Source organism: Taudactylus pleione, unplaced genomic scaffold (genome assembly GCF_031769625.1).
Source record: "Taudactylus pleione unplaced genomic scaffold, aTauple2 ptg000109l, whole genome shotgun sequence".
NCBI classification, from domain to species: Eukaryota; Metazoa; Chordata; class Amphibia; order Anura; family Myobatrachidae; genus Taudactylus; species Taudactylus pleione.
In genome coordinates, this window is record NW_028284511.1 from 1,481,472 (window position 1) to 1,497,201 (window position 15,730).

The 15,730-nt window shown below is 43.9% G+C and overlaps 1 protein-coding gene across 1 annotated transcript in view; it reads left to right on the plus strand.

Annotated features, from left to right (window-relative positions):
* The first annotated feature begins 2,314 nt into the window (after positions 1-2,314).
* Positions 2,315-15,730, plus strand: part of LOC148525213 (uncharacterized) — an 88,835-nt gene continuing 75,419 nt past the window's right edge. Inside the window, exon 1 of the mRNA XM_088471024.1 lies at positions 2,315-2,478. Within this exon, the coding sequence (XP_088327150.1) occupies positions 2,315-2,478 (164 nt within the window). The remainder of the gene's footprint in view (positions 2,479-15,730) is intronic.

Sequence of the window (15,730 nt, forward strand, 5' to 3'; positions counted from 1 at the left end):
TGATGTGGGCTGCGGGCTTCAATGCATTGATCAATCCATGAACCAAATCCCCATTATTTATTTATACATCATTGTGAGTGCTTAAACATGGTGAGTGCTGGGTTTTCTGATTTAATTTATTTAAGCAATGTGGTCACAGGCCACTTGCACCCCAGTCTTGGGAATGGCGAGTGCAGGTCTGCACCCCAAATCTAGGGGCGGCGAGTGCAGTGGATTTTTGACTTTGTATGTATGTATGTATGTATGTATGTATGTATATATATATATATATATATATATATATATATGAAATAAATGGATACAGGAGAGCGTACTCAGTAATAAGGTAAATACACTCTTTACTTGTGTAAATATTCACATACATTTAATGTTTAAAACAGCAGGCTTGAAATTTCAACGGTCACCCAGTCCCCGGAAAATGGCAAAGGTGAAGTCATTGAATGATGCATTCACCCGGCCGCTGCGAGAATATGCTAATCAATGCATACGAACGGAGACTGCAACACAAGATGCAGATTCCCAGCCCCATATTAAGCTGTCCATCTCCCATCTCCCATTACTGATCAGTAAGCAAGATAGTATAAACATCGGTAACATCGAGAACCATCGGACTCATACGCACAATAGTGGTTGACCTGACCTGCCACCGGATTTTGGCTGCTTCTTGTGTATAGCTTATGGTATGGCTGTGTATCTAGCTGCACTGCCTTAATTATGCACGCCCCTATAACGGCGTTATCGCCTGCATTCGCCTGACCACCCCTGTCACCACCCACAAATGGCACCTCCTGTCAATCAATATTGGAAGGGTTTGAAAACACACTGCATGTAGTCTGCGTACCATAACCCGATCGCACTGACTAGTTCACGCATGCGCAGTGCAATGCATGCGCAGTGCGAATTAATCAACCGATTGCGTGCGTTCTCTCCTTTGTGTTCCTTGTTGAATCAGGCCCTGAGTACGCTCTCCTGTATCCATTTATTTCAGAATCTTTCTACTCTGGTGGCAAGGAGTTTCTGGATTGAGCTGCACTATATGATTGTTTATCTAAGATCTGGACTTTACCCAGGATTCGAAAGTGCTCATAATTGAATATTGATTATGTATTTATGTGTATATTGTTTTCATTTGCTTGTTTGATTGTCCTGATGACGGATCAAGCTCCTGAAATGTTGACTGGGATTATTGCTTCAAGTCCGTTTGAGGGCCACTTACTCTGCCATATATATATATATATATATATATATATATATATGCAGAAATATATATGCAGAAATGTGTTCTCCCACCGGGGATGAAGAGCACTGCACGGCACTACCTGCTGAAAAATAGCACTGCATTATATATATATATATATATAATGCAGTGCTATTTTTCAGCAGGTAGTGCCGTGCAGTGCTCTTCATCCCCGGAGGGAGAACACATTTCATATGTGTGTGTATATATATATATATATATATACATACATACATATATACACACACACACATATGATAAGGTAAAGGTCGTGAATCGAATAGACTGAATTTTCCCATAGAGATTTCCGGAGAGGGGGGCATGGTGTTTAAGGGGCTACACCTCAGGAGCTATTGAACGTACTGAGCTGAAATTTGGCATGGGCAGGTAGAACTGTCGCTTGGTGCTGCATGCAATATTTCAGGGCAACAAAAAATAAATAATAAAAAGAATATTTAGGAACAATCTAAAGTTTAAACTTGTAAGTTTTTTCTGCCACTTTCAGTTAGGACCACTTTTCTGCTTTAGTCTATAGGGGATCTTTGGAAAGGAAAACCTCAGGACAGAGGACGAATTAGGACGGGATTTGTTTTGTTAGGTAGCTCTTGTTCAAGTGTAGGTGTTTATGGGGTTTAGGTAATTGAGAAAGTTATAGTTTTTTTTTTTACTATTAGCCCAAAAATGCCCCTTTATACAGATAGGGAGCTTCAACTTGCTGCACATGCTCAGTAGATGGCTTCCTGCAGGGGGTGTACAATGGCTTCACCTGGGTGCACTAAGATGGCTGGTGTTAGCGGTGGCGGTACCCAGTGGTGGTGCGGGCATTAGCATCGGCGTGACCTGGCATGCAAGAGTTCTTGAAGAAAGAAGATGACTGAAGTCTTAGTGGGCGGCGGCCATGCAAAAGAGCTCAAAGGCTGTCGCCCACTATGTGAAGAGGACACCAGAAGCCCTGGGGAGGTGGCAGTCATGAAAAAAGACTAATTGGCCGCCAACCCCCAGTTGAAGACATCAGAAGCCTTAGTGTGTTGGCCCAACCAGGCGAAGGCAAGGAGGGTTGGCGCCCACCAAGCAAAGATGCCGGAAGCCCTGGTGGGTTGGCACCCATCAGGTGAAAACACTGGAAGTCCTGGGTGGGTGGTGGACATAAAAAATAGCTCAAAGGCCGCTATCCCTCAGGTGAAAATGCCTGAAGCCCTGATGGGTTTGCGCCCACCAGGCGAAGATGCTGGAAGCCCTGGGTGGGTGTCAGCCATGAAAAAGAGCTTAAAGGCCGCCATCCCCCAGGTGAAGGTGCAGCAAAATAAATTATTAAAACATTTGGTTTTATGTTTTTATTTTAATATTTATTTTACAGGGGTACTATAGGTACCAGCAGACTTTTAATTCTTCGCTTGCTGGTACTTGTGGTTCTCTAAGTACCAGCATGCGGGGGAGGCTTGCTGGGCACTGTAGTTAACCTGTAAAAGATAATATTATAGCTCTTTATTTTCACTACATAATCAAGCCGGTACCCACTGCCAGGAGTGCAGGGGATAGCCCCGGGCTATCAGCCCAGGCCTGGGGTGCCCTGGAGAGAGGGACCCCTTTATTGGTGGCTCCCCAGGGATCCCCTGCATGGGCTGAATAGCAGTCAGGGTTAACGCTTGGCCAGAGAACCTGGTGAAAGGGCACCTCTGACTGTGGCATTATCCCCCCACTAGAAATAGCTCGGTGCTGGTTATGGAATACAGGGGACCACTACTCTTTTTGTCCCCCGTATTTCCAAAACCAGCTGCGGCTCGCTGAGCCCAGTGCTGGTTGCGCTAAATACAGGGGACTCCTATATCTTTTGTCCCCTGTATTTTGAAAACCAGGACTGGCTTAGAAAAGCCTGGTGTTGGTTGTGCTAAATACAGGGGACCCATACGTCGTTTGTTCCCTGTATTTTCACAACCAGTACCGGCAGTGCCAGGGGATGGTTGTTCTTTAGAGGGGCCACTTTACACAATCAACACCCACTGCCCAGCCATGGCGTGGATAGCCCCGGGCTATCAGCCTAGGCCTGGGGTGCCCTGGAGAGAGAGACCCCTTTATTGGGGGTGTCCTAGCTCCCCAGGGATCCCCAGCCTGGGCTGAGCAGTGGTCTGAGTTAATGCTTTGGCAGGGGGACCCAGTGAAAGAGTTCCCCTGGCTGTGGCTTTACTCCCCCACTAGAAAGAGCTTGGTACTGGTTATGTATAATACATGGGACACCTTCTCTTTTTGTCCCCTGTATTTCTAAAACCAGAACCGGGTCGTCTGAGCTCAGTGCTGGTTGTGCTAAATACAGGGGACCCCTATGCATTTTGTCTCCTCGATTTTCACAACCAGGACCAGCAGTGAAAAGCCTGGGGCTGGTTGTGTTTTTTACATATTACGTACAAATTGTATTTTACACATACCTGTATTCAATTTATAACACAGGATGCACGGATGGATCTCACAGATACATCCATACACCTGTGTCTTATTGATTTTATTTTCTCAGATGCATGCCTAGAGCTAGTGAGCCCCTCTGATGCCCGCTGATGCCTCTGTGCACGTCCCAGCTGCTGCCACTGCTCCACACCCACACTGCTACTTCTGCCCATACACCTGCAGCCCGCCCCCCCGCAGCCGTCTCTCCCGCTGCATCCCCAAAACACCTCCAGTGTGCTGTCCCCTCCTCCACCAGCGCTAATGTGCCATGTTGTTGCCCTTCTCCCCTGCAGGTGGCCTGGTTTGCTCCTCCAAGCCCTGATGGTTAATAAATTATAAAAAGCAATGAAATTCCATAGACAAAAAACCTTACAGTTTCACATGTCCCATCAAGGCTTCTTAGACATGATCTGAAATTTCAAAAAACCTACAGAATTTTCTGCCACTCAAACTAAAAAAGCAATGAAATTCCGATCATTAAGGCTGACGCCTTAATGGATGTGTTCCCCGCACAATACAGATATGGTATGCCATCGCACCCTGTGGTTAACTGCAGATTCAGGTAAATTATGTGTTATTTGTTGTTGTCTGTGTGTAAGGGGCACTGCATAGGGGAGACCACTACTGGGGGCACTGCATAGTGGAGACCACTACTAGGGGCACTGCATAGGGGAGAAGACTACCGGGGGCATTGCATAGGGGAGACCACTACTGGAGGCACTGTATAAGGGGCACTGCATAGGGGAAACCACTACTGGGGGCACTGCATAGGGGAAATCACTACTGGGGGCGCTGTATAAGGGGCATTATTGGGGGTACTATATTAGGGCACTGTATAAGGGGCACTACTGGGGGCACTGTATAAGGACCACTATGGGGGGCACTGCATAGGGGGACCACTACTGGGGGCATTGCATAGGGGGGTACTATTGGGGGCACTGTATAAGGGGCACTAGTGGGAGCACTGTATAAAGGGGCACTACTGAAGGCACTGTATAAGGGGTACTGCATAGGGGGACCACTACTGGGGGCACTGCATGGGGGGGACCACTACTGGGAGCATTGCATAGAGGGGACCATTACTGGTGGCACTGTATAATGGGCACTATTGGGGCCACTGTATAAGGGGCACTACTGGGAGCACAGTATAAATGGGCACTACTGGGGGCAATGTATAAGGGGCACTGCATAGGGGGATCATTACTGGGGGCACTGCATAGTGGGACCACTGCTGGGGGCACTGTATAATGGGCACTACTGGGGCCACTGTATAAGGGGCACTACTGGGAGCACTGTATAAAGGAACACTACTGGGGCCACTGTATAAGGGGCTCTGCATAGGGGACCACTATTGTTGGCACTGCATAGGGGTGGGAACACTACTGGGAGCACTGCATAGAGGGGACCACTACTGGGGGCACTGTATGTGTTTGTGTAGCTATCCGAGGGAAGGAGGGTGCTAGGCTGAAGCTATGCCTAGAATGCCAAAAACCTTGTACCGGCCCTGGTAACATTGAGTACAATTGCAGCCTCATGCACACTTGCACTTACTCAGGAATTTCTAACGTCATCGCACTCAGGGCCTGATTCAGAGCCGGACGCTCTGACCAGAGCGCTCGCTCTGAATCAGGGCCCTCCTACCTAAAAATGGAGCGGCCTCTTGGACGCTCGCATAGCTGTGGGTTACCACCCACAGCTTATGCGAGCGTCCATGATGATGGTCGCGATGGTCAAGACCATCGCGACCATCGGGCTTGCCATGAGACCCTGCGGTAGGGTCAGAGCCAATATCTATCAGAGCCAATATCACCGTCGGACCCAGACGTTAGGCGTTTCCATGGGAACGCTTCCGTCTGGCAGCCACGCCCCTGGCACGCCCACCAAAGGGGGCATGCTGTCAGTCACCATCGACAGCACGCCGCCTTTGGTGCGAGACCCGGAGCGACAGCTTTGCTGTCGCTCTCCGGGTCTCGCGCATGCGCATTAGGGCACCATCGACCCGCTTGCGAGCGTCCTGCGCTCGCGAGCGGGTCTGAATTAGGCCCTCAGTGAAAGCCCAAGTTGCATATGGCATTGCAGTGGCTAATTTATGCAAGTCCCTGTAACTGCATTCAAATGCACTGGTATGCCTGCGTTTAGCCGACCACCCCCCGTCACCACCCCCAAATGGTACTTCCTGTCAATCACTCTGCAATGGGTCTGTGTAGTCACTGCAATCGCAGTCCCAATCGCAGAGGAGTGTTCGGGCATGCATACGCATGTGCAGAACCAACAATCAGGTGATTGCATGCGTAATCGCAGTTGCAATTGATTGTGAATCAGGCCCATTGTCCACTCCATAATTGCCTAACATTCCATACTTTGACCCTTCCATAGTTGCCAAGCATTCCAAACATTATTAATTCCATAATTGCTTAACATTCCATACAGTGACTCTTTCATAGTTGTACAGCATTCCATACATTCACCCATCTACTGGGCTGGCTCTACTGGGCTGGCTCCCAGTACTGACTGAGCCATAGCATAAGGAATGACTGGAAGAGGGGGCACCTGCTATGCATAAGGTATAATTGAAGGTATAAAGGATAATGGTATTGGCTTTCACCCTGATATTCAGCTCTCCCTCCTCAGGCTTTGGCATCACTTTCTTTACCCCTTGCGATCTTTGGCTCTCTCTGGTTGCTCCTTGGCCCCATACTACCCCTTCCCAGTAACACTATTATGCAGGAAGGGAGAAAAGGGAGACTGCTGCTGCTCATTGGCACCAGCATCCCTGGATCCTCCGCAGCACAGCACACAGTAGCGTGTGCTCAGCTGGGAGATAGGCTGCAGTCTCTCCTCACTTTCCTACCCTTTTATACAGGAGCCAGAATGGAGAAGTGTTACGGGGGGTTAGACGATTGCACTGGACACCAGGTGGGTGCTGACCGGTACAGGGGCAAGGTTTGTCCTGAAATAGAGGGAGAAATGAATCAAAATTGAAGAGAGGTAAAGTGAATTGAGATAAAGTACCAACCAATTAGCTTCTGTCATTTTACAGTCTGTGCTATAAAAATAGAACCAGCATTTGAAGAGCTAATTGGTGGTCCAATGGGTGACTCCAGGGAAAGCTGGCTCTCAATTTGGATGCATTTCTGTATGTGCCTTTAACATGAGGCCTTACAATAGACAACTGCATGGCCCAGAGTGGGTACTGTTATCATGCAGTGTAGGGACCACCAGTATCAGAGAAACCGTGAAATTGACCTGGTGGCTTACTATGTATTTGCAATGCATGCAACAAATATCAAATTTTTCTGTTCTCAAGCATTTTGCAGGTATTATTATTATTATGACATTTTATTTATAGGGTGCCACAGATGGTCCACAGTGCCGTACATATGCCAACAGTAGGACAGTACAGGTTACACAGAACATTACAATACAGTAACCAAAACATAAAGAGAGCACAAGTAATAATTACCACCACAATTTGCCATACACATAACAACTGGGAAGGTGAAGGCTGTCATTGAAGTGTTAGAGAAGAGGGCTGTGAGACATTAGGGAAGAGGACCCTGCTCCTAGGAACTTACAATTTAGGGGAGAGGGGAGACAAGGAGATGACATGAAGCATGAGTGTGTAGTTGGGGACCTGAGGGCAGGACGTAGGCAAGGTAGAGTTGGCTGAGGCAGGATGGTGTGGAGAGCGACCTGGTGACGCAGTTATGTGGTGGAAAGGTATGCTTTGATGAACAGGTGGGTTTTCAGTGCACGTTTGAAGCTATGTAGCAATAACATGCTGTATTTTTGCAAGCTACAGTATTACCACAGTTTTTACTAAATAGACCCCTTATACGTTTGCTGTCCCTGTGTTTATTTACAATTAGTGACTGTTAGTTAGGTTTGTAGAGCTACGTATTCCACAAACTTGTAGTTCTATAAGTATCAGCATGCTTTGGCACTATTACATTGACATGCTGGCCCTTGTGGGTTTACAAGTGCAAGTGCTACCAAACAGTAAAAGGCTTCCAGGGTTTGCAGTTCTCAAACATTTTATTTATCTTACAGTACATATTATGCATTGGGCATAGCCCCAGTGATAATCAGCATGGGTTGTTTTTCAGAAAAGCCAAAAGGGGAATTTGGAGGTGTGGGTAGTTACAAAGTAATGTCACATAATTGAGTCTCTTTCTGGCATGCAAAGGGCCTCGGTATTCACAATAGACCCCACATGCCTGATGCTTGGGCATACCTTTTTAGTACTAGGGCCTGACAGATCTCTTGATCTTTGCCCTGGTTAAAACAGTCGTAAGAATTATAGATGAATCATTAGCCTTCATCCACTTCTATTCTCATCTGGGTCCTTCTAGATATTTAGGGATATTTACAGGGAGATCTACGAAACTATCTAAAGAGGACAATTGGAGATGCTACTGATAACCACTAATCAGATTCTAGTTATAATTAAAAATTTAGTGGGTCCGGTTCTCAGGGAACTGGACCCACCGAAACTGAATGATCTGAGCCAGGATCCCAGTCTGGCCCAGGTTTGCCCACCTGATTCAGATACGAAAATTAGGCCAAACATTATCATCCCATTTTCTCAGATTCTTGCTGGTTTTGGAATCTATAAAGGTCCCCAGTCATCAGCGCCATTTTCACTCCAGCTGTGGAGAGTGTATTGTATAGATGTGCTCTGGGTGCTGTGTCCATTTATCACACTATCTGAGAAAGTTGCCAAGGATTCTAAGGTAGAGAAACACGTTATATTTGTGCCAAACTTGTGGATAGGCATGAGGACATACGGGCTGCAGCAGAAAGTGATTCCCTGCTTTCTTTTATGAACACTGTGAACAGTGAATTATTGCTGCCGGATTGAGACCACACACACCGGGTAAAGCACATACCTTCTGAACCAAAAGACTCGCTTTAAACTTAAGGAACACCATCAGGGATAGAGTCTTTTTTTGAGATGTCAATATATTAATAACCACACATGCTTTTTAAGTTTTTTATAAAAACTCTCCCTGTAATTCATGCCTTACAAATATCCACAGTTTAATTATCTCCTAATTGGAACTATTGGGACAGCTGTCCAAAAGCTATGTACTTACTATCATATGTTCTTTGAGGACATTGTTGCAAATATATTAAAAATATAGTGCTGAATGCACTTTTCCCAACAACTAAAAAAAGGATACAAAATATAAAAACCTCTCCAAATGGATTCTTATTAGAATACTTTGATGTTGCAATACTTTTAACCATCTGGTTTTTCTCTTTTATATGCCTAATTCCACTCAGTGGAATTGAAAGATGCTATATCAAATTTAGCTACATTTCTTTGTAGTGCTTTCATATGTGGTACATGTTGATTTTTAACTATCTGTATATTTTTGTATTTCTGTATGTGATTTTTAATTACATTTCTTATCTATATACACCTCACTACATATTTTTTATTTTATTTCTATTCATTATGTTATTTAATTACCATTCATTCATTTAGTTTCTTACTTATTTTTATATATTTTCATTTATGTTATCTTTTATCTGTGGTTTAATTAAAAGGTGCCCTATAAATGACCAGCGCCTTACATTCTTTTTTTCTTCTGATTTTCTAATTTTTTGGGGGGACATCCAGTATTCCCCCATCTGTGGAGGGCAAGCTGTCAGTAGGGTAGTGCTAATTAAGCTTTATAATTGGTTTGATAGATCTATCTAGGAGGTTTAGCGCCTGGTTATTTGTTGTGTGGACCATCCATCAAGGGGCTGCTGTGTCTTGCAAGGGTGCTCTGCTGTGTCAGTCTAGGGGTGCTCTGGGTGCTGTGTCTGTCCATCGGGGCTGCTGTGTCTTGCAGAGGTGCTCTGCTGTGCCTGTCCATCAAGGGGCTGCTGTGTCTTGCAGAGGTGCTCTGCTGTGTCGGTCTTAGGGTGCTCTGGGTGCTGTGTCTGTCCATCAAGGGGCTGCTGTGTCTTGCAGGGGTGCTCTGCTGTGTTGGTCTAGGGGTGCTCTGGGTGCTGTTGGGTTTTGGGTTATCAAAGGGCTGCTGTGCCTTTCAGGGGTGCTGTGTTGGTCTAGGGGTGCTCTGGGTGCTGTGCCCGTCCATCAAGGGGCTGCTGTGTCTTTCAGGGGTGCTGTCATCTAGGGGTGCTCTGGGTGCTGTGTCCATCCATCAAGGGTCTGCTATGTTTTGCAGGGGTGCTTTCTCAGTCTAGGGGTGCTTTGTCCATCAATAAAGGGGCAGCTGTGTCCTTCAGGGGTGCTCTGTTGGTCTAGGGGTGGTCTGGGTGCTCTCTCGGTCCAATGGTGCCCAGTTTAAAATTATAAATGCTAATAATATTAATAATTATATTTTTTTATGCTGTACCCCAGTGTACTATATTTTTTATTGTGAGGCTGCTGGTCTGACCGCAGTGTAATATTCATACATGTATTGTGACGCTGTAAGTGGTAGCGCAGTGAAATATTTATACCCAAATTGTGACACTAAGTGGTAGCGCAGTGTAATATTCCCTTTCATAAACGTATTGTGACACTGTAAGTGATAGTGTATTATAATATTCATCGTATTGCTTACACGTATTGTGACACTGTAAATGGAACTGCAATGTAATATTCATATACATATTGTGACACTTTAAGTGGTAGCACAGTGTATTATTCATAAAAATATTGTGACACTGTAAGTGGTAGCGCAGTGTATTATTCATAAAAATATTGTGACATTGTAAGTGGTAGTGTAGTGTATTATTCATAAAAAATATTATAACACCATAAGTGGAACCACAGTGTATTCTTCATACAAAATATTGTGACACTGCAAGTGGAACTGCAGTGTATTATTTAAAAAAAATGGAACTGCAGTGTATTATTCAAAAAAATATTGTGACACTGTAAGTGGTAGCGCAGTGTATTATTAATAAATAATAGTGTGACATTAAGTGGTAGCGCAGTGTATTATTCATAAAAAATATTGTGAAACTAAGTGGAACTGCAGTGTATTATTCATAAAAAATATTGTGAAACTGTAAGTAGTGCAGTGTATTATTCATAAAAATATTGTGACACTATAAGTGGTAGCGCACTGTATTATTAATACAAAATATTCTGACACTGTAAATGGTAGCACAGTGTATTATTCATAAACAATATTGTGACACTCTAAGTGGTAGCGAAGTGTAATATTCATAAAAAATATTGTGACACTGTAAGTGGAACCGCAGTTTATTATTCATAAAAATATTGTGACACTGTAAGTGGAACCACAGTTTATTATTCATAAAAAATATTGTGACACTGTAAGTGGAACTGCAGTGTATTATTCAAAAAAAATGGAACTGCAGTGTATTATTCAAAAAAATATTGTGACACTGTAAGTGGTAGCGCAGTGTATTATTAATAAATAATAGTGTGACATTAAGTGGTAGCGCAGTGTATTATTCATAAAAAATATTGTGAAACTAAGTGGAACTGCAGTGTATTATTCATAATAAATATTGTGACGTTGTGAGTGGTAGAACAGTGTATTATTCATAAAAAATATTGTGACGTTGTAGGTCATTGATACCGCAATGTAATATTTAAAATTGGTACAAATTGACATATGTGCTGTACCCCACTTTGTTCATGTTTGTTGATATGCAAAGTGATCTGTTGAGAGGAAAACAGGTTGCTGGAGCTGCCGCCAATGCCACCAGTCATGATGATACTAGACCGCCTATGTCATCTACTAAAGCTGATGCCCAAAGGCATACAGGGCTTAAGTTAGGGCATTTAAAATCAAAGAGGCAATCTTTTACAGTAGTAAAGAAAAAAACATCAAAGGGAAAGTTAGCTGCAGAAAGACATACTATTGGCAATATGTCTTTCACCACACGAAGAGGCATGGAAAGGTTAAGGCCTTGTCCTTTATTTATAACTACTGGTTCTGCCTCTTATGATAATGTAAGCCCTTCTCCCTATAGATGTTTCAAAAAAATTGAAATTGTTAAGGCACAGGAACTAACTGTGCACTCAGAAATGTCAGAAATCCCTGAGGATAGTCTAAGTGTGTCAGCGGCTGCCATGTGTGAGCTTGACCTTTCCAAAACTGTACCCGAAGAGGAGCCTCCTTCCACCAATTGTGCATCCTCTGCAAATGTGGGGATGAGCAGCACAGGTCAACATGCTGAAATAGAAATCGAGGATGCTTCTGTGGAAGTGCACCAGGATGAGGAGGATAGTTGTGTAGCTGATTCTAATAAAGATGTTGATGATGAGGATGCTAATGATGAGAATGTTTTTGATGAGGATGTTGTTTGTTTAAAATCAGGCCCCAGTGGAAACAATCATTGCCCATGATAAGGAAAAACCCATTGTCATGCCTGGGTATAAAACAAAAAATCCACTTATATGTGGAATCATTTCTACCCAACAATTGTCAAGCCATCTGTACCCATTGTCATGCCAGAGTAAGTAGAGGTAGGGACCTTAACCATCTAGGAACCTCCTCCCTGTTACATCATCTACAATGCATCCATCAAAAGTGTTTGCAAAATTCAGAAACTTTGGCTAACAAAGTAACAACAAGCAGTCCAGCATCAGCTAGCTCCCTTTTCTCTGCTAGATCCAAGCACCTTGTATCTTCACCACCAACACCTTCATCAACAATATCTTCAGTAATGATCAGAACTAGTCCTGCATCCTATTTAATCAGGCTAACTCAGTCCTCCTCAATTCTGGATTCCTTAGAAGAATCTTTGAGTGCTACGCCTGCTGCTGCTGGGAGTGGATCCTCATCCCAGAAGGGAACCAGAGACTACTAGTACTAGTTCAAAAAAACAATTAACTGTTAAACAATCCTATGCAAGGGGGGAAAAGTATGACAGCAGTCACCCAGTTGCACAGCAGATCATTGACGCCATAACATCTATGCTTGTATTAGATGTGTGTCCGATATCTGCCATTAGTGTAGTGGGTTTTAGACAGTTAGTTGAGGTCCTGTATCCCTGTTACCAAATACAATCTAGGTTCCACTTCACTAGAAAAGCAATTTCCAGCCTGTAAAGGGATGTTAGAAAAACTTAATGTCCTCCAAAATGCCATTGTACCCACTGTCCACTTAACCACAGATATGTGGACAAGTGGAACAGGGCAAACGCAAGATTACATGACTGTAACAGCCCACTGGGTGGGTGTATTGCCTTCAGCAACTCCAACAGCAGCAGCATATAAGAAACAACAGCTCATTCAGAGCTGTTTCACTAAGAGGCATACTGCTGACAACATCTTAGAAAAACTCAGGGAAGTCATTGCAAAATGGCTTACCCCACTTGTATTCTCCTCAGGATTTGTGATTTCTGACAACACTGCCAATATTGTGAGAGCATTACAGATGGGTGAATTCCAACATTTCCCATGTTTTGCTCACGCAATAAGTTTGGTGGTACAACATTTAAAAAAAAAATGAGTCGTGCATGAGATGCTCTTTGTGGCCCACAAAAATTCAGGAAATTTTCGCCATTCAGCAGGCGCATGTAGAAGATTGCAGCACCTGCAAGAAATGTTGAATTTGCCCTGTCACCAGCTGAAGCAAGAGGTAGTTACAAGGTGAAACTCCACCCTGTATATGCTTCAGCGGAGCCATCCAAAGCTACACAACAAGGTATGACATAGGAAGAGGAGGGGGAATGTACCTTACTCAAGCTCAGTGGAAATTACTTTCTGAGTTGTGCCAAGTGCTGAACTCTTCAAAGTTGTCACCTGTGAAGTGAGTTCAGACACTGCCAGCTTCAGTCAGGTTGGAGTTAATGCCCCTACTTAGACTGTTGGAAAAGCAGCTTGAGAAATTGAAGGAGGAGCTGAAAAAAGCAATTCCGCTAAATATGTCGGACTTGTAGATCAAGTCCTTTATACACAGCGCCAGGATCCAAGGGTTGTCAGGCTCTTCCAATCGGATCAATATATTTTGGCAATCATGCTCGATCCTAGGTTCAAGGCATACACTATGTTTTTATCCCAACGGACACAGATCTGAAGAAATGCAAAGATCTGTCGTTAAGTAAATTGTCAGCTAAAGCGGAATTTGATGCAGCGATGGCTCCTACTTCAGTTTCTCCAGCAAGTGCGGCTCCTAGGAAAAAACTCAACTTTCCCAAAAAAAGACCCACTGCTTATGCAGATGAGTCAAAACAACCAAGTTTTGACATCTGGTCGGGTCTAAAAGAATTGCCTACAATTAATGAGACCTCTACCATGACACCATCTGATATGGTCACCATTCAAAGAATGGTTGAGGACTATTTTAATGATAGTGTCCAAATAGCCATATCAGACAGTCCGTTTGACTTCAGGCAAGAAAAAAAGGCAATTTGGAGGCCCTTGCAGTTACTGGCTTTGCTTTACTTGAGCTGCCCACCCTCCAATGTGTACTCAGAAAGAGTTTTCAGTACAGCCGGGACAGATAACTACCAGTAGGCCTGGCAAACATCACGGATGCTGGGAGTTCTAGTTCAGCAGGAGAGGTATAGGCTGCTTTCCTCTGATGCAAACAGCAAGTCTTGGTTCCATTATCCCTAACAACCTCCCTGAGTACAAAGTATACATCTGTTTACAGTGTGTACTATTTAGCAGCACCTCTATAATCAAGGCCACAGCATTTCTATTAGATGTATAAAAAACCTCCTCCAGATCAAAGTAGTCTTTCAACTGAAGAACCTGATCTTACATTGATCTTCCCTTATACATTTTCTTAAGAATCAAAATATTAAAATAATAAATAAAGGAAAACCTAATCAATCCTTCCATCCTTTCCCTGTCTTCAGTCCATACACATATTCCAACTCCCTCAGGCCTCTGACCTAGTTCTTGTTTAATGAAAACATTCTTGGTTTTTAAACTTCCTATGGGGTTGTGTAGTTTATTAAACTGCCATCCTGTCTGCCACTGCAGTGCCACTCTGTGCCATGTTAGTGCCGCCCACTGCTTTCGCTTAGCTTAGTCAGACAGCTAGCTCGATGCAACCATTTGGCCTAAACTGGATGAAATCAATATTGTGAGCTGTGAGGTGGTCAAAATTGACTGGAAATACATATCCAAAACCAAAACACACAAGGGTGGTTTTGTAACACCAAATCCAGATCCAAAACCTTGAAGGAGATACAGATCCAAAACACGGGGGTGGTGCATAACCCTAGATATAATTATATAAAATGTACTAGATAAATGATAACTATAATCTGATTAGTTGGTAGGGGCAGTACCTTCACATGTTCTATTTAGAAGGTTTGGTAACATTCCCCTTTGGCATCTTAACATTCCCTTTAGTGCCAAACTGCTCATCTGCCCCCTGTTTCATCACAGAGTTGGTCAATTCTTGCAGTGTTTGTGCCTGTTATTATGAGGATGTGCTTCTCTCCTGCTGCAGAAGAGGGCAGAAAGAAGAATAAAAAAATATGTATCATGGCATAAGAGGGAAAAGCAGAAGAATGAACATTCACTACTCATTCCATGTACATGCTATCATGTAAAGCGAATTCCTCTCTGTGAAAATTTTAAATCATTAGTGAAATGGGTAACAGGGAACACTCCAATCCCTCTCCTGTAAGGAAGACACTGCTCTTACAGGCCTCTAGGCCTTTCAGTAACTCGTGCCTACTGAGCAACAACAGAACATATTTTGTTTAGTATCGCAGTGATACTAATGAAAATGCCACTGGTATTTAACATTACTTACTTTGCAGGCAAGGTCCAGTGACGCCCCCCTTCTCAACGGCATCCTCTGCTCAGCTGCTGACAGCCTAATGCTGCCAGCGATGCGCTACTGTGTCATGCGCGATGGTCATTCTGCTCATGTGCATGACAGTTTCACCTAGTGGGGATCCGACAGTGCCTGGAAGGCTTCTCTGAAGCCAGCATGGCTGCACTGGGTCCCCATTGCTTACACTGGGGACTGTAACACTCTTGCGATCTATAGATGGCACAAGCAATACAATGACAAACATTGTAACTTAGTGTACCACTGTTTGTTTAATACTGAAAGGAGAACAACCTCATAATGAGTGCTAAAAGGGTTATAACTTGTTGTTAAA